Source organism: Staurois parvus, unplaced genomic scaffold (genome assembly GCF_062004578.1).
Source record: "Staurois parvus isolate SC_StPar_1 unplaced genomic scaffold, SC_StPar_1.0 ptg001045l, whole genome shotgun sequence".
Taxonomy (NCBI): domain Eukaryota; kingdom Metazoa; phylum Chordata; class Amphibia; order Anura; family Ranidae; genus Staurois; species Staurois parvus.
Genome location: NW_028318841.1, coordinates 3749400 through 3768838, shown reverse-complemented (window position 1 = coordinate 3768838; position 19439 = coordinate 3749400). Strand labels below are relative to the sequence as shown.

General features: G+C 40.1%; 1 protein-coding gene across 2 annotated transcripts in view; it reads left to right on the top strand.

Annotated features, from left to right (window-relative positions):
- Window positions 1-19439, top strand: part of DOCK11 (dedicator of cytokinesis 11) — a 318014-nt gene that overhangs the window by 221840 nt on the left and 76735 nt on the right. For both annotated transcript variants that reach the window (XM_089657960.1, XM_089657959.1), the window contains 2 exons: window positions 6907-7029; window positions 16085-16198. In XM_089657960.1, coding sequence (XP_089514086.1) covers window positions 6907-7029; window positions 16085-16198 — 237 coding nt within the window. The remainder of the gene's footprint in view (window positions 1-6906; window positions 7030-16084; window positions 16199-19439) is intronic.

Genomic DNA, 19439 nt, shown 5'->3' with positions numbered 1-19439 from the left:
TAGTTCCTTTAATAGTCATCTATTTGTTCTTTACCTGGGGAAGTACATTGTGATACTTCCTCTTTTTTTGTCATGGTAATTTGTAATTTATGCTTTGTTCTGGCACTGATCCAGATATTGTTTATACCATGCTATAACAAAAGGATTTGTCTAGCATCCCAATTCTGTTTTGTAGCTTTTTCACATTTAAAAGGGATGTGAAATCATTTTGATATCTTTATAAACTTTTGAAAGTTGTATCTGGATCTCTTAGCAGTGGTGTGGTGCTTCATTTTCCATTTTTGTTTACATTACACTACAAGTCAAGGAGACCATGGTGATCCTCTGGGGTGTAGAAGCTGCCTGCCGGGAAGCAGTTAATTTACATTACCATCTTTAAGATAGTAATACCAGTGTGAAAACCCTATGGATGCAGCATTATTTTTACACTTCTGCAGGTAATGCACAAACCAGTTTGGGAGCAGTTGATCCTTAGATAGACTGCTCTCCAATGGGAGTAGCTATGGATAGATCGAAATTCAGCCGGTCCCTGATCATCTGTGGCCAGCTTTACACTCCTACGTTCCTATCTCACATGCATATACAGTATGTAATAGTATTGTTAAACTACGTTATAGGGGTACATATAACAGTAAAGTTAGGAAACATTTAATTATAAGGATATTGGCCCTTGTTTGAAACAAGACTTAAAGTGTATAAAAATCCTAACAATGAACGTCTCTCATTTGCTCCTTTTTGGTCTGTTAAACATAACATTAAATGCGTTTTGTTATATTTGTATGATAAATACACAAACATACCTGTTGATTCTGCCAGAAATACAGTGATGTGATGTCCTGTGTACTGTGCACTAGTCTTATTTCAAACAATGTTATCACAATGTTTATTAGGACTTCAAAATGCCTCCCACTTATGCCATGGAGAAGAGGAGACAGGGAGGTCTTCCATGGTCCTAACATATTTCTTCTCCACCGGTGACAACACTGCTCTTCCATAGATACAGTACAGTGAGGGAAAGAAAAATACCTCACTAACAGCAACACAGAAATAAACTTTTTCTTTAGTAGAGTGGGGAAGGCTGGGCAGAGTCATACAAAGCAGTGTGCTTACAGTTGAAAGCACATACACAGCACACAGTAAAAGAGCACAGTTAACCCTTTGATCACCCCACATGTTAACCCCTTCCTGCCCATTGCCATTAGAACAGTGTCATTGCTTTTTATTAGCACTGATCACTGTATTGGTGTCACTGGGGATGTCAGTGACACCAAATCAGTTCATCCCAGTGCCAAAATGCCCGCCGCAGTCCTGTTATAAGTCGCCATTACTAGTAAAAAAAAAATCCCAGTATATATACCGCCATTTGTAAACTTTCACGTAAACTAATTAATTTCCACATATTGGGATTTTTTTTTAGCAAAGACATGTAGCAGAATACATTTTGGCCTACATTTATGCCAACATTTGATTGATTTAATTTTTTCACTGGACATGTTTAATAGCAAAAAGTCAAAAATATTATTTTTTTTTCTCAAAATTGTCGGTCTTTTTTTTTTATAGTGCACAAAATAAAAACCGCACAAGAGATCACACACCACCAAAAGAAAGCTCTATTCGTGGGAAAAAAAAGGCATAAATTTAATTTGGGTGCAGCATTGCATGACTGCTCAATTGCCAGTTAAAATAATGTAGTGCCGTAATACAAAAAAATGGCCTGGTCAGGAAGGGGGGTAAATCGTCTGGAGGGCAAGTGGTTAAAGCTGAACTCTGGGCAAAACAAAAATTCTCCCATCAGTGAGGGGGCAGCCCCACTGCAAGGATCAAATGTTCATTTATGTCTAGGGTACCGGGAAAAAGCACTTTTTCTTCCCTGATCCCTCACTCCCACCCTCAGGCTCTCCCAGGCTGTAAGACTCGCACCCGCAATCTCTTCTTCTCATTCTGGCAGTTGCATGCCCTCTGACATCATCAGGTACAATGCAAGGCCCATAGCATGGCTTCAAACATGAGGATTCTGAGGAACATTTCACAGGTCGTAGCATAGGGAGTGCTCCAGCTGCCAGGGGAGTAGAACTGCTTTCCCTGGTACCTCGACTATAAATGAGTATATTAAAAGAGAAATTTTGGAATAGAAAAAAATAAACACTCATACTCACCTAGATTGCTGCAGCACCAATCCCAGGTGCAGCTGTCCCCCTCTGGCACTACATTGAGAACTCAGCAATAAAAACCACTGATCGCTCAGTTCTCAGTATTCAGTCTGCAGAGAACCAGTGACTGCCAGTTACCAGCTCTCTGCTCTGCCCCTCCAGTGCACACTGGAGCACCGGGCTGTGAAAGGGGCAGGCTCAATGGTGTGATGAGAGGCTGAGCCAGCTGCCGATCCAGACATCTACATGGATCCCGCCTTTAAAGTCAGGATTTTTCCAGAGCCTGGCCAGGCTGAGTGACATCACTTTAACCTTTGCAGTACATACAGAACCCCACAGCAAAGGAGGATTTTTTGTTTTTTCCTTGGATATAGGTTTTAAGTGTTGCTGGTGCATCCATTTGAAACTCCACTACTGCTGGTTATTACATCTGTGCAGAGATATTTATGCAGTGGTAGAAGTCACTGTTATACATTCTTCTAAATACGTATATATTTTCTTAGAGACCATGCAGATACTAACAGAGAGTGGTTACATCAGTTACTGATATCAGATACGTGGGAAAATGTAAGAATCTGAAGTACTACAAACCGCAGACATGTGGGTAACATTTTTATTTGCAAGTAGAATAACCTATTGAGGTTTTTGAAAGGAAATGTAAGCCACTGATAAGGTAGAATGTTATATTTCAAGCATTTCATGTAAGCAGAAGGGGAAAATACATGGCAAGCAAACCATGTCAAAAGGGAAAATATTTAATTAAATAATTAGTGGCAGTGGAAAACACAGGGGTGTAACAGTCAGGGTGCATATGGTGTTACTGACATCAATTGAAAAAGATCAAAAACGTTGTATAGGTTCATTGGCAGCTTTATGATGGAGAAATGCCTAAAACTCAAAAATATACAAAAGATATTTGATGCTAAAAAAAGAGCTTTCCCTCCAAAAAAAGCAAATGTTGGCTGCCTGGTACTTGGGATTTGTTCATTGATGAAAAACACAGTGTATAGTAACTCACTGCAATTGTCAGTATAATAGTAGTAGATGACAGCTGTTTTTGGAAGTCCTAAACATGTGCCCCTTTGATTTTCCATGTATTCACTAAACAACCTGAAGAAAACCCTAAGAGACATTGCAACAGATGGTCTGGACTGATGAGACAAATTTTGAAATATTTGTCTGTAGCAGGAGGCGGTTTGTTAGTGAATGTTTGGAGAGTGGAGCAATAATGAGTGTCTACAGCCAACAGTGAAGCATGGTGGAGGTTCCTTGCAAGTTTAGGGCTGCATTTCTGCATATAGTGTTTAGTCGGGATCATTGGTGTCCTCAATGCTGAGGAATACAGGCAGATACATATCCATCATGCCATACTACCAGGGTGTGTGATTGGCCACAAATTTATGCAGCAGGACAATGACCCCAAACGTGCAGCTAATGTCATTAACCACTTCCATTCCGGACACTTTTACCCCCTTCCTGTCCAGGCCAACTTTCAGCTTTTAGCGCTATCACACTTTGAATGGTAATTGTGCGGTCATGCAACACTGTACCCATATGAATTTTTTAGCATTTTTTTGAGACAGATAGTTTTATTTTGGTGGTATTAATTCACCACTGGGATTTTTATTTTTTTTGCTATATAAATGAAAAAGTCCCAAAATTTTGAAAAAAATGTGTTTTTCTTATAAAATTTTGCAAATAATATTTCATTATAAATCTTGGCCAAAATTTATTCAGTTATCTTTTTAGTAAAAACAAAATAACCCAAATTAGTTTATAACCAAAAATTATAATTTTTAAAAAAATATATTTTTTTTACATTTGTATTTTATTTTTTTATATTATTTGTTTTCTTTTTTTTTTACATACTGTCACCCTATCAGTACAGTGACACCATGGTGACACTATACTACTTGTGGGAGGGTGATGAAGATTTTTTTTTTCTTACACTGATTGCTTTTACGCCCATAAAGACTGTAAAAGCAATCATTTCTCCTTCTCTCTTGCTGCATTCTTGCAGCCATTGAGAAATACTGTGTGAGCTGTGATTGGTCACAGCTTGTCACATGGTACAAGGCTGTTGTGAATAGCCTTGTACCATGTGACCTGTGTATTCATTCACAGATTTCACACGTAGTAAGCAATGATGTCAGAAGTGACATCTTGCTTACTTCTCTGCATGTGATCACTGATTGGCCAATCAGTGATCACATGATCAGGACCTCGCACAGAGGTCCCGTACGACGATCGGTGTTCCACTGTGTCTGGAGGACACAGCGGGCACCTGATCACAGTGCTGCGCGCTCCCAGAGAGCCCACACAAGCAGGGGGCGGGGAGGCCGTTTATAAACGGTCACCAACCCCTGCACTGCCACCATCTGGCCGTTTATATACATGGGCCGGACGGGAGGTGGTTAAGAACTATCTTCAGTGTAAAGAACAAGGAGACCAGGAAGTGATGGTTTGGTCCCACAGAGCCCTTATCGCAACATCACTGAGTCTGTCTGGGATTACATAAAAAGACATCCTACATCCACAGAAGATCTGTGGTTAATTCTCCAAGATTCTTGGTACAACCTACCTGCTGAGTTCCTTCAAAAAGTGTGTAAGTGCACCTAGAATAATTGAAGAATTGATGCTGTTTTGAAAGCAAAATGTGGTCACACCAAATTTTTGTTTGATTTGGAATTCTCTTTTGTTCATTTACTTTCCATTTTGTTAATTGATAAAAATAAACTATTAACACTTCTTTTTCTGAATGTATTCTTAATTTACAGCATCTATTCACACTTGCCTAAAACTTTTGCACAGTACTTTATATAGGTTTCATTGATTCTAAACGTGACTCATTATCAAACAGGAAACCACTTGTTGGTTTTAAGATAGGAACATTGTTTGCTGCCTTTATGCGCTCTGTGGTTTCTCTAGTGTCCAAAGTTAAAGTTATTATAAAGGGTTTTTTTGCCTTTTTTTAATAACAACATGTCATACTTGCCTGCCCTGTGCAAAACAATTGCAGAGCAGTCTCAGTCCTCCTATTTTGGGGTCCCCTGCCTGTGCTCCTGGTTCTTCCTGCCTTCTGAACGCAGGCTCGATATTGAGCTGCATTGTGTGCATCTGTTGATACACACAGCACTCCTCGACCCTGCCCCCTTCTCCCTCATCACTGGATTTGATTGACAGCTGATGACTGCCACTGCTCTCACCGAGTTCAGAGAGGAAGGAGGGAGAGAGAGTAGTGCCTGCTGCTGGATTGTGATCTGGCTCAGGAAAGTATTGGGGGGTGGGCTGCACATAAAAGGTTTCTTACCTTAATGCAGAGAATACTTGAGGACAAAAAACCTTTTGCGTTTACAGCCACTTTAAGGGTATATACCAGCACTGTGTCTAAAATTGAGAGTAAATTGTACCTTATCTAGAATATTGTCTGTCTAGAACAATATCTTACACATAAATGTATTATGGAGAAGTATTGCCAAAGATTTTTTTGGTCCTATTTCTCCTATGAATCACAGCAGTGCAGCTCATTCTGCACCCTGTGACCTGTTAGTCCATTAGCCTAAAGTCTGATGTCATTCAGTTGGTTCAGGGATTGGGATCCACCCAGATGCCTGGACCTGCAGCTGGTTCAGCTGGAACCAGCCGCTCTCTATCCCTGCACAGTCCGTCACTCCAGTGAGCACTGTAGGAGCAGAGAGTCGGAGAATGATAGTCACGGCTATCTGCTCAGAGTGGAGGAGAGAACTGAGTGATCATCAGTGTTTGATTGCTCAGTTCTCAGTGCAGAGCCAGCAGGGGAAAGATGCAGCATCAGATCAATGCTGCCTCCACCTACCGAAGTTTTTTTTTTTTTTTTTTCGCAAACCCCATACTTCTCTTTTAACATTTTGTAAACAGAACTTTGTGTATCTGTCTTTATCCACTGTCTTAGTGTTGCAGTTAATTTAACGTGTATATACAGTACTATATATTTATACTGTAGGTGATATCTGGTTGGCTAGGCATAGTGACTGGGACAAAGTAGTAGATTCAGAACAGCTTTTAGCATTCAAGAAACAGGATTGTATCATTGTACATTGTACTGATTGTAAAACACAACAGTCTATACAGCATCTCAGAACCAGCATCTTCCCCTGTTGTGTGTCTCCAGATTCTTCCTCCTCAAAGCTCCCTTTTGGCTAACGCGTCTCTCTAGTTTCTCCTCCTTACTGCCCATTGTCCTAACGGTACCTATAAACATGATATAGGAGATGTCTGAAATTGCCCCGAGTAGGTGATAATCTCATGTCTTTTGGTGTCCTGAATCCTAATGGATGGTCACTTGCTAGGAAACAAGCAATTTGTCAGGTTAGAAAACATGTCCTGATTGGCGTTATTCCCTCTTGTTAAGCTGTGGCAGCCTCTGGCTCCAGACTCCCCTTCCCTCTCCATTGACTTGATTTGTAAGTTCAGATGTTTATGTAGTGATCTCAAATAAGATCCATGCACACCGCTTTCCCTTTGATGTACCTAAACCTAAAGTAATACCTTGAAGAGCTCCTGAGGAGCTTCAGTTTGCAAATCACAAACTCAGCTACTGAAGTTCTGCTAAGCCCAGTCCTCTTCCACCTTCTGCTCCATCTCTATGATGCACCAATACTACTTCTAGATGTTATGGCAATACTAGTGCTATCATTATATTTGTTTCTGATAATAGTATGATTGTATTCTTCTTGATAATCATTGTCATCTATAACTTCTTTGTCTATCTCATTAGGAGGTGCTGGTGGAGCTGCTCGAGCAATGTGTGGATGCTTTGTGGAAAGCAGAGCGATATGAACTCATTTCTGAAGTCTCAAAGTTGCTGATCCCAATTTATGAGAAACGACGAGAGTTTGAGGTTTGTAAATACATATATGTATTTTGCTAAATATTGCTTGTGCTGAAGGAACTGACAAAATATAGAGGTTGCTATCCTTGACCCCACTCTGAAAATGCTGATTGTCAGCTACCCTTTGGTTGAAATATCTTCTGAAGGACCAGTTAACTGACCTAGAACATGGCTGCAAAATAGAGTAAGTTTAGAACTCGTAATCTACATACTGTATACTTTATGTCCTTGGTTGGTGACTCGAAAAGTACTAAAGCCACTTAATCAGAATGAAAGTCAGGCAACTAGAATTTTCAGATGCAAAGGTCAGCAATGACGGCCTTTATACTTTTCTTACTGCATATTTCCTTAGTAGCTCTTTTTATAGTGTAAGTAAAGCATTTGTTGTTCACTGGGATAATGTTTCATTTTTGCTTGTTATGAAACAATTGTATCTACAGAATGCAGCTTTGTCTGTGGAGTGAAAAATATAATAGTGTTCAAGACCTTAAAGGCACAATTGCCCTTCTAGTTCTGTTATAATAAAAATAAATCATACAAAGCATATATAAAAGACATTTTACAAGCATATTGGAAAATAATGCGAGACAATTACAGTTTAAATCTATTGTTTAAAGAACCCAGTACGTCAAGCTGAAATTTACACATACAAGTTTGTGAGGCAAAGAAGAGACTTGTTGCCCTTTGTCTTATCTTACAAAGCACTTGTAATTGTGTTCAACCACTTTTCTTATTCAAATCTCCCATTTCCAGCGGGAAGCCACAAAAGAGTTACGCTCTTGGACTGAGCACTGATGTCAGCTGCCGGGCTTTCCTATCATACAGTGCCATAGAAATGTGCAGCTGATCCCTATAGAACACATCAAACAAATGGCTGTAACTTTGAAATAAAGAAGAACTTCATCCTTATCATAAAAATGAATATGATATGAGATGTCAGTTTCTTTCAGCCCAATGAATACAGTTCAGGACTGGAGTGCCTCATTATTTTGGCATACTTTTAAAAGGTGCCATGACTGAAAACCAGTTGAGAAATTCTAGCCTAATACATGCATTGTACATTACTGCCTCTGTACTACCCTGGGAGAGCTAGCTGGAGAGTATAATATGAAGGTGTGTTAACAGTATACCTCCCCCCCAAGTTTTTTCCACTGCACCCTCAGATCAGACAGCCTAGATCTGGCCCTGGATGAGACCCAGAACTACCTTTTTGCCTAATGTAGTGTCAGCCTTTTACCTCAATCAGGACATTGTTCTTCCATCCCTTTCCCCAGCCTGCATCTAACTAAATGGAGATGTCTACCCATTATCTGGATATGGTTCAGGCTGTGAGAGGCTATCACTTAGCCACTGCTTCTTTTTAAGGTGACTGATTCCCATTTTGTCATGTCACATGGAACCTGTAAGGATATTCCAGTTTCTTGTTCCATCATCTCTAAGTGGCTTAGGCAGACCATTATCCAAGCTTATGGTCTCAAGCATTAGGTTCTGTCCTTTCCTGTCATGGTGAACTGTACTAGATTCATGAGTGCTTCTTGGGCTGTTCGGCATCAAGCATCTGTTTCCCAGATTGGAGACTACGAACTGGTCCTTTGTTCACACAATTTCTAAGTTATACCAGGTGGATGTTTTGGCCTCATCTGATGCTATTTTCGGGTGTGAGTTCTTTCAGGGAGATCTTTGAGTTGCAGGCAATCATTGGTTCCCTGTTACTTTTTTTCTTGGGTTTGTTAGTGTTTGTTTGCTGTGTTGCCCTCCTCTCAATTGGGACTGCTTTTGGAGGTTACGAAATTGAGGACTTCCGGTGTCCCTCAATAGACAAGGAAGAAAACAGTATATTTAGCCCTGTAAAATCCTTTTCTTGGAGTTCATTGACAGGCAGTGGTCCCACCCCTCTCTATGATCATGCTCTTGATCCTGTCTTGATACAAAGGACACATTGGTAGTAGGAGGGATTATTCTTTGCTGGCCTCTAGCTTTTTCTTTGCCAGCATCTAGTCCTCATGTAGGCTGCCATATACCCAAAGGCTGAAGGCTTCTTTTGGACTCCTGAAAAAAGGATTATATGGTCAGTACTACTTTAAAATGTGTAAACCCTCAGACAAGGCTTTTTCAAGTTCTGATCATTTGCAAAAAAAATAAACCTAAAGTACTCACATAAATAGCTGAACTCTATAGCCTACAGCTGATGGATCTAGAAATTCCCATTTGTTCAATTGCTGAACTAACTTCAGAAGCATTCCAGTTTAATCCGTCACAATTCACATGTGAAGATTAAACTTGCTAAATGCTTCTCAACTCTTGTGTGCTGCCATTACACCTCTACTTAGCTTCAATGACTTGCTTTTAATATTAGAAATAAATAACTGTATTAATACAGAGGAACTGATATGGAAACAAAGATAATGTCTCTGTTTACAACAACCAGACAACGGCTTACATTTCTCTACAGCAAGACATTAATTCTTTGCTTTTAGGTCTGTACAAATAAGGACAGAGTATGTGGTGGAAGATGATAAGCAAAATTAATTTTTTAGAACACAGGTCATAATCTAACTGCATATAATAAATTAATCTGTAACCCCTCCTACTACCAACCTACCTCAAGACAATATCAAGAGCATGATCATAGAGAGGGGTGGGATCACTGCCTGTCAATGAACTCCAAGAAAAGGATTTTACAGGGCTAAAAATACTGTTTTCTTTCTTTCTTATCCCTTATCAGTGTACTTTACTTTTGAGATATACTGTACTGACAGGAATCTTGATATATCAAGCAGCAAGTCCTGGTGGAGTAAGGCTTCATGCACACGGGGCATTTTAATAACGCTGGTAATATTAGCTGTGTAAAGTCACGTTAAAAATGTGAGTTTTTCAGCAGTGTCTAGTGTTTTTGTATTAGCGTTTAGCGGCGTTTTGCTGCTTTTTCTGCGTTTTCCCACGTTCACGTCTTTTAGCATTTTTTTTACCAGAAAAAAATATTTTTAGGTTAAAAAAACACTGAAAAACTCCAGTTTGCCGTGATTTACAGCGTTTTTCAGTGTTAGAACATTTTTACAGCTAAAAAACTCCCCTGCCAAAAAACATTGATTACTGTGTATGTGTGCACGGACACATAGGATAACATGCTGGGGAGTCTACTGGCTGTAGAAAAAAACGTCAAAAGCCAAAAACAGCCGCTGTAAAAATGTCCATTGTGCATAAGGACTAACAGTTTCTATGGGATGTCTCTGCAAAGGACCAAGAAAAGTTCAATGTGTGTGTACAATTTGTGCGGCGAAGAGTAGAAGGTGCAGTTACGTGCATCTGAGTTTTGTAGACGCCAAGGGGGGGATTTACTAAAACTGGAGAGTGCAGAATCTGGTGCAGCTGTGCATGGGAGCCAATCAGCTAAGGTTAGAGGCTGATTGGCTGCCATGCACAGCTGCACCAGATTCTGAGTGCTCCAGTTTTAGTAAATCTCCCCCCAAATGTCAATTAGTTGTGCTTCATGTAACAGGTAAGTTTGCGGGATGGTACCAGTACCAGGTGTCTATCTTTGGGTTCACAAGACGGTTCAAATCCTTCCAGTATAAGTGTTCCCTCTGCAAAGGAAGATAGCACTTCAGTGAAAGATGAGCCTAAATTTATCAAGACGACTTCCTTAACACAATCTTTGAAGTCTGAATGGAAATGTACACTAAAGAATGTTCAATTCCTGGGTTCCCTGAAGCTCTCACCAATTCCTCCTGATGACCTCTGTATCCTAACTGTGTTCTTCGAAGAGTAAAAACAGGGAAATTGGGAGATTGACATTCCTTTTAGATGTGTGTTTCCCTGCAGACTTTGGAGGAAGATTTGTTGTGAACAGAGCAGAGTTTGGAGTAACAATAATGAACACACTGCTCCAGAAGCTCTCCTCTGTTTTGGTCCCTCCAATCTCCATCAGGTGTCTGCTCAAGAGCCCATCCCTGGTCTGCAAATCTGCCTGTCAAAAAGAAATGAGCAGGCTGCACACTGATGACATCACCAATCTGAAGCAAGCTTTAATAAGCCAAAAAGAATGTTTACAGCATATAGTCTTGCCTGTCTACCTTCAGCTCCATTGCGGTTTGGCCTCCAGAGGGCTCAGTCATGGTTAAAGTGATACTAAACAGAGAAGTGTTAGTAACATCAATAATTCATTCATATACAGTTGTGTTCAAAATAATAGCAGTGTGTTGAAAAAGTGAATAAGGCTCAAAATCCTTCTAACAGCTTTTATTTCCATACACACAAATGCATTGGGAACATTACACATTCTATTCTAAATCAAAACATGAAGAAAAATATATCAAATTTGTGTTCTTCCTCTAAAAAAATTGAAGAAAAGTGAATATAAGACTGTTCAAAAAAATAGCAGTGTTTGTATTCTTCTTTACAAACTCAAACATTCACTATATAAACTGAAAAATGTTTGAAGATTTTGCTTTCCTTTGAATCACTTAATTCATATTTAGTTGTATAAGCACTGTTTCTGAGAACTGCTGTACATCTGTGTTGCATGGAGACAACCAACTTCTGGCACCTATGAACAGGTATTCCAGCCCAGGATGATTGGACTACATTCTACAGTTCTTCTCTATTTCTTGGTTTTGCCTCAGAAACTGCATTTTGGATGTCACCCCACAAGTTTTCTATTGGATTAAGATCCGGGGATTGGGCTGGCCACTCCATAACGTCAATCTTGTTGGTGTGGAACCAAGATGTTGCACGTTTACTGGTGTGTTTGGGGTCGTTGTCTTGTTGGAACACCCATTTCAAGGGCATTTCCTCTTCAGCATAAGGCAGCATGCCCTCTTCAAGTATTCTGATGTATTCAAACTGATCCATGATCCCTGGTATGCGATAAATAGGCCCAACACCGTAGTATGAGAAACATCCCAATATCATGATGCTTGCGCAACCATGCTTCACTGTCTTCACAGTGTACTGTGGCTTGAATTCAGTGTTTGGGGGTCGTCTGACAAACTGTCTCCGGCCACTAGACCCAAAAAGAACAATCTTACTTTCATCAGTCCACAAAATGTTGCGCCATTTCTTTTTAGGCCAGTCAATGTGCTCTTTGGCAAATTGTAACCTCTTCAGCACATGTCTTTTTTTCAACAGTGGGATTTTGCGGGGGCTTCTTGCAGATAGCTTGGCTTCACATAGGCGTCTTCTAATTGTAACAGTACTCACAGGTAACTTTAGACCTTCTTTGATCTTCCTGGAGCTGATTGTTGGCTGAGTCCTTGCCATTTTGGCTATTCTTCTATCCATTTGAATGGTAGTTTTTTGCTTTCTTCCACGTCTTTCAGGTTTTGGTGGCCATTTTAAAGCATTTGCGATCATTTTAGCTGAGCAGCCTATCATTTTCTGCACTTCTTTATATGTTTTCCCCTCTACAATCAACTTTTTAATCAAGGTACACTGTTCTTAACAATGTCTGGAACGACCCATTTTCCTCAGAATTTCAGAGAGAAATGCACTGTAACCAGCATGTACAACATTTGCTGCCTTCCTTCCTTAAAAAAGGGCAATAATTGTCACCTGTTTTTCAAAGAATGAATGACCTCACTAATAGAACTCCACACTGCTATTATTTTGAACATGCCCCTTTTAATTAGTGATTCAATTACACAGAATCCGCAGCATGCATGTCATGACTGTTGGGTCTGTTGGATTTCTATTACTCTACTACACCTGCTAGTAAATTATTTGCCATGTAGAAATATCATTTCTACCAAAAACAGTGATTGATCAGGTTAGTGATGTCTGACTGCTATTATTTTGAACACAACTGTATATCACACCACTGTATTTGTTTTTTTAATCCTCTAAGCACCTTATACTTGCAGCATTGTTGTGTGGCCACACGATCTTTTCCTGTTCTTTGGCATCTGCAGGGAAAGATACTTGGGAGGGGTTTCTAATACTCTGCTAATGTATGCTCTCTACAGTGTGAGTCTGTGTCTGCACAGCCCTGATTGGTACTGTGCCAGTCACATGACTGTTTCAGAAGAGCCATTCAAAGTAAATTATAAATTATAAAAAACAAAAACTGTTTACAGCTCCCGATAAATCTTATTGGATATCAAATGTGTACTTTTGTGCATTAATATGGTGTAGTTGGAGTCAAAGATGATTGACACTAGCTTTCATTTTGTTCCAATGGCATCTTAAAGGCTTTTTTTTTTAATCTACAGGTTTTAGCGATTACAATTGATATATTTAATACTGATTTATAATAAAAGTAAGCTTTTTTGTGAGTTATAGTGTTTAGCATAGTGATTAGCAATGAAAGGACATCGAGGAAAGGGAGGGAGGGTAGTGTCATTTACCAGTGTGTATACACCCACATGTGTGACTTTATAATCATGTGGGCTGCACAGATTAGAAAAAGGAAATAAAGAGTTTAGACAGGAGCATGCTCAGTAGATGACAACAGCTGGTGTAAACAATCTCAGGCTGCAATGGGGACACAGAAAAGATGGAAGGAAAAGCTGAAGGCAGGATCAGCCAGGTTTATTTCACTCTACACAAAACAAATGCTTTTGTGTAGGGGTAGGAGGTGGAGATCTACCAGAACAACATGGGTGAGTTAAGAGTACAGAGGTCAGTATGTTGTAGGGTAGTGTACAGTTGTCAGTAGGATATAGGGCAATGCACAGAGGTTAGTAGAATGTAGGGCAGTATACAGAGGTCAGCAATATGTAGGGTAGTGTATAGATGTCAATAGGTTGTACTGCAGTGTACAGAGGTCAATAGGATGTAGGGCAGCATACAGAGGTCATTCAAACGTAGGGCGATCTACAAAGGTCAGTAGGATGTATTGCAAGCTTCAAAAGACTCACTGTGCCTCTTAAAATATACCTTGGGGTGTTTGCTTTGTAGTAATTTTGTGGGTGTTTGTGCTATCCTGGTGCTCCAAGACCTCCATGAATGTGATAGGCAGTCAAGAAATTAAATACATAATTTATCCCCCTAGAATGCCTGGATTTTGGGCCCCTCTACCTGGCTAGGCTTTGAAAAAATAACTATGCTGTTTAGAGTCTATGATTTTCATATTGTAAGTGCATTTGCATATTAAACAATTCTGAAGTTTAATTTTTGGTAAAATAAAAAACTTTATACTTTCCTGCTGTGTGCAGTGGTTTTGCACAGTGCAGCCTGGATCCTCCTCTTCTCGTGCCCCCCGCCAGCACTCTGGGCTCCTCCTTTCCGTCGGGTGCCCCCATAACAAGCACCCAAGTAGGCTGTTCCCAAGCCACTGCTCCATGGGTCCATTTAATTTGTTGGGCAATGGGAAGCCAGTGGAGAGATTGGCAGAGAAGGTTGGCAAACTCTGAACGGTTGGTAAGATGGATGAGCCTGGCAGCAGCATTCATTATTGATCACAGGGGGGATATCCTATGTAAAGTTAAGCCAGTGAGGAAGGAGTTGCAGTAGTCGAAGCGGGAGATGATCAAGGAATGAGTTGCAGAGGTTGAGATTGCAAGCTTTGGACAGTGATTTGATATGGAGCCAAAAAGATAATTCAGTGTCCAGGATTATACCTAGAACCTTGGCTTGCGGGGGGCAGGTTGATAGTTGAGCCATTGATTTTGGTGAAGAAGTCAGGGGAAGGGGCACGTGGTAGAGGAAATATTATGAGCTTGATTTTGGATAGATTGATTTTCAGGAAGTGGCGTGACATCCAGGCTGATTTGTCTATTAGTAGATGAGTGATGCGTGAGGAGACTAGTGGAGTGAGCTAAGGGGTAGAGAGATAGATTTGGGTGTCATCAGCATAGAAATGGTATTGAAAGCCATGGGAGGCAATCAACTGACCTAGGGAGGAGATGTAGATTGATAATAGGAGAGGTCCAAGAACAGAACCTTGGGGAACCACAAAAGAGAAAGGAAGAGGAGAAGAGGAAGTAGAATCGTAAGTGACACTGAAGGTGCAGTGGGAAAGATAGGCTGAAAACCAACGAAGAGCACAGTCACGAAGACCAGAGGAGTAGAGTTTTTTTTTGAGGAGGAGGGAGTGGTCCACCATGTCAAATGCAACAGAGAGGTCCAGGAGTAGGAGTACATTATAGGAGCTGTTGGTTTTAACCCTTGGTAGATCATTTGTAAGTTTAAGGAGAGCAGTTTCCATGTAGTGTTGTGGGAAAAATCTGGACTGAAGGGGATCAAGAAGGTTGTTGTCAGTAAAATGGTTGCTGAGTCGGTTGTAAACCAGGCATTCAAGGAGTTTAGAGGAAAAGGGGGGAGTAAAGAGATGGGTCTTTGGTGGTTGAGATTGGTGGGGTCCAGTGAGGACTTTTTAAGTATGGGGGTGACTATTTCATGTTTTAGAGAGTTGGGGAAGATGCCAGAAGAGATGGAGTGATAGACTATATGAGTTAGAGAGTGTAGGATAGAGCCAGAGGGTAACCGTAGCATTTGTGGCGAAACATGGTCCAGTGGGCAGGTGGTTGGTGGGTGTTAGAAAAGAGTTTATCAACCTTGTCTATAGTATTGGGGTTGAATGAGGGAAGTAGTGATTGCTGTGGACATGGAGTGTTAAGTGGTGAAGGTATTTGCGCATTGCACTTTCAAAAATAGTGCTGGGACTTTCGACCTGCATTTCACATGGCACAGCAGCCCATTCAAATAGATGGACTGCCTTCGCCACAGAAACTGTAGCTTGCACAGCCACATGTACAGTATGTGAACCTAGTGTAAGTCCGCAAATCAAAAACACATTTTATCTGGTTTCTATTATGTTATCCCTACACAAAAACACGGTTATGGGTCGATGGTAAAAGCAACATAAACATTTTTAATACATGCTGTAAATAGTACGATAAGTCCTTAAACTAAACTTCGAATGAGATTTTCGCTTAAACCCAAACATTACATGGTGTCTGTGTGTGTTACTATCTTTAGTCTTGTGCTTCTGCAAATACCAAATCTGAGAGAAACAGCTTTGTCATACGCAATTGATGGGAAGGAAGCCTATTCCTAATGTGATGTAGATATTATGTTACAGTTGTGTGAACTTGTAAATTAATGTTTTTGTGTTTGTTTTTCTCAGAAACTTACACAGCTCTACAGGACTCTCCACAATGCCTATACAAAAATCCTTGAAGTCATACAGACTGGAAAGAGGCTGTTGGGAACGTATTTTAGGGTGGCCTTTTATGGGCAGGTAAGTTGTGTTTGCAATGGAGAGGCCATATCAGACATGTTTAGTGTGTCATACTGCAGTAATATTTTTGTACAATACTTATTTGAGCTCACCTTCATGCCTAAGCAAAATGGTTGGTGATGTCTAGTTAAAGTAAGAAAAGTTGGTACAAAGTGGAATACCTTTGTATTCCTTGTTTTATTTGTCCAGGTGATAAAACATGAACCTCCTTGTTGGCTCCACATTTACTGGTTTCTGCTGTTTCTGTACATTGGCCCCATTGTTTTCCAACATATGGAATGATCTAAAAAAAACCTTCTACATGCCAAAAACAGTGCACATTATTACAAGAATTACTGGACATTAACATTGACATGAAAGTATAGCCTAATGCTGGTCTAAAAGATTTTGAAACTATATGCGGACAATTCTAGGTATCTGCAGTAACGTCCCTCTGATGGTTTACAGGCATAAAAGTTATTGCAGAATATGTCCTTGTGCATATCTGTGCTCCAGAACTGCTAATGTAACTCAGATGCAGCCTAAGGCCTCATTCACAATGTGTGGTTAGCCCCTGGCATTGGAAGGCACAGGCATGCTATCCAGCACTGCCATTAGCAGCCTGAGGCACAGGGACTAAACATCTAGTTTGAATGAAGACTAATACTACGTTACTGTTTATTCCTAATTACCTGCAACCATTTAAGGCTTGTTAGCCATCATCATAGTAATGTCTGGACACCATGGTTTCTGTAGGGTAGAGCTGGATCTGAAATGGCCTAATTAGCAGGATTTAATTTTTATTGACCATAGCATTCCTATACCTACAAGCAGCAGAGAAAAGGAGTTTACTATTTGATTGCACTGCTTGTGAGTTATATGTTTAGTTCTCTTATAATCTGTTATTATGATTGCACTCCCGGCACAAAGACTGGGGTGTCACTGATATCCCTGGGATCCGTTCTAACGATCGGGACCTGGGACTCCTGATTCCGGGTCACATGATCGCTGTGATAGCCTCTGATTGACTATCACACTGGTCAGTCACTGTGATGCCCCCCTTGCTTTTTTTCCTTCTGAATGGAGGAGAGAGATACATTGTATCTCTCTCTCTCTCTCTCTCGCTCTCTCTCTCGCTCTCTCTCTCTCTCTCCTTGTGTAGAGGGAAAAAACTGTAAAAAAAAAAGACAAATATTAATAAATAAAGAAAAAATACATAGATCAAGGTTTGATCTAGTTCAGTGCCAAGGGTTGGTGTTTGAGTCAGGATTTTTTAATTTTATTATTTTTTTAAACCACATAGAACAAAATACGCACTGTTTCTGGGCTGTAGTACAGGTACAAACAACAAATAACATACACATATCTGGAAAATGTATTTTGGGTTGTTCTTTGGTGGTAGGTTATGGCAGTAACAAGAGACAGACAGCCAAATTTAAAAAATGATTTTTTTTTCACTATTTTTGGGCCAGTTTTCCTTTGATTAAAAAAAAATCAGGAGATATCTATTACTATTTACTACCAAATGAAAGCCCAATTTGTCCTGAAAAAAACAAGGTATAATTCACCTGGATGTACAAAGTAGTTGTGGTGATATGTACGGTTTTACGAACACATGTCAAAGTTGTAAGATTTTACTTAGGCTTTAAGATTTGTTTTACCCTTAGGGGTGAATGGGGTTAAAAAGTAGCCAAACAACTATGTGATAATAAATGGCTTCATATGATCACTATCCTTAAATAAAATACAGTTTTTGGCATGATCAGTCATATTTTCAATGTAAATGACAACATTTTACAATTTCTGCCTGGATATGCAGTTTTGAGCACAACTGTATTACAATCCGGGGATCAGTAAAAGCATGTATTAGCCTCTCAATGTGATCAGAGCAGTTCTAACAAGCAACATGGATGTGCAACCTTTGATACCTAATCATGCTGCTATTTGAGCAACTTTCTGCTTTTTTTGGTTTGCAGTCATGAATTTCCACTTTTCTCAATACTACCTTTTCTCGCATTGTTTATTCGATAATTGGATGTTATAATATATGCAGTTTTTCACATATTAGATTTTTTTTATTTGATAATTAAAGTTAGCTTAATTGAAAGATATTACTATTTCTACTTTGCTATGAGTATAAAGATCCTGTTGACCTTGGGCCTACTTTGGATTTGGTTGCAGCCTGCCTGCAACAGGTTCATTCAGCTGTGTTTTATGGTGTAGTCATCTATCTCAGGCAAAATCAGCCAGGAGTTATTTTTTGTCTGGAAGTTCTACTAATAGACCTTCAGCTGGCTTCCCTCTACCTATCTGCTTCTACTTCTGTAAACTCTACTTTCCATGGGCCAGCTGTTCATGTAAGGAGATGTGCTTCAGCTTACATCCTGGTTGCAACCGCAGTGATTTCCCCAATCACTGATAATCACAAAGCAACAAAAGGGACTTGGGTTGAAGTGATAGGCAGTTCTTTCAAAAGAAGGACACTTACCCTAGGTTCACATCTGTGCGGGTGGTGCCGCTGTGGATCCACACAAAAATCCGTGCAGCCGCACCACCCGCACAGAGAAATGCGAACCCGCCGGCGGGTGCCATTAGTTCTAATGGCACACTGCCCGCACTGGAAAACGCAACCGTACTGGGAACCGAGGTTCCCGTGCGGGCTGCGTTTTCCAAAGAAGTGCAGGGACTTCTCCCCTGCGTGTCACGGGCACGGGAGTCCATTCAAATGAATGGGCTCTCGTGCCCATGCAAAATGCGGCCTGTATGGCCGCATATATGTGAACTGGGGGTCAGGAACTAAAAGAGCCATTTGCCCACTTTAGTTAGTCATTGCAATGTGCTGAAAAGCCTGATTTTCAGGCAATGTCACATGCCTCACCAGTAAGCAGACAGTGATTTATTTTTATACATATAAAGATAAAAAGGAAATAGTAAGCATTCTAGAAATTATTAGAGATCAACCTGTCATCTAGACAAACTTGCCAAAACATTTCCGTGTGGTTATTTAACATTTCTTTGTCCAAAATATAGTAAGCTAAGCATTTCTGTTAGAGCTATTTACATCCAGCCAAGACCAGATTTCCATCACTGGAGCCTGTAGGCATGATACCTTTGTCAATCAAATCAACACCCCTCTGATATGGATGAGAAAATTTTCTTGTATTACTGGTCCATCCACAGCTTAAAATACTGTGTAATAAGTTTATATGAGATTTGTGTGTTTCTGACAATGGATAAAATAAATGATTGCTGTTATGGAAAT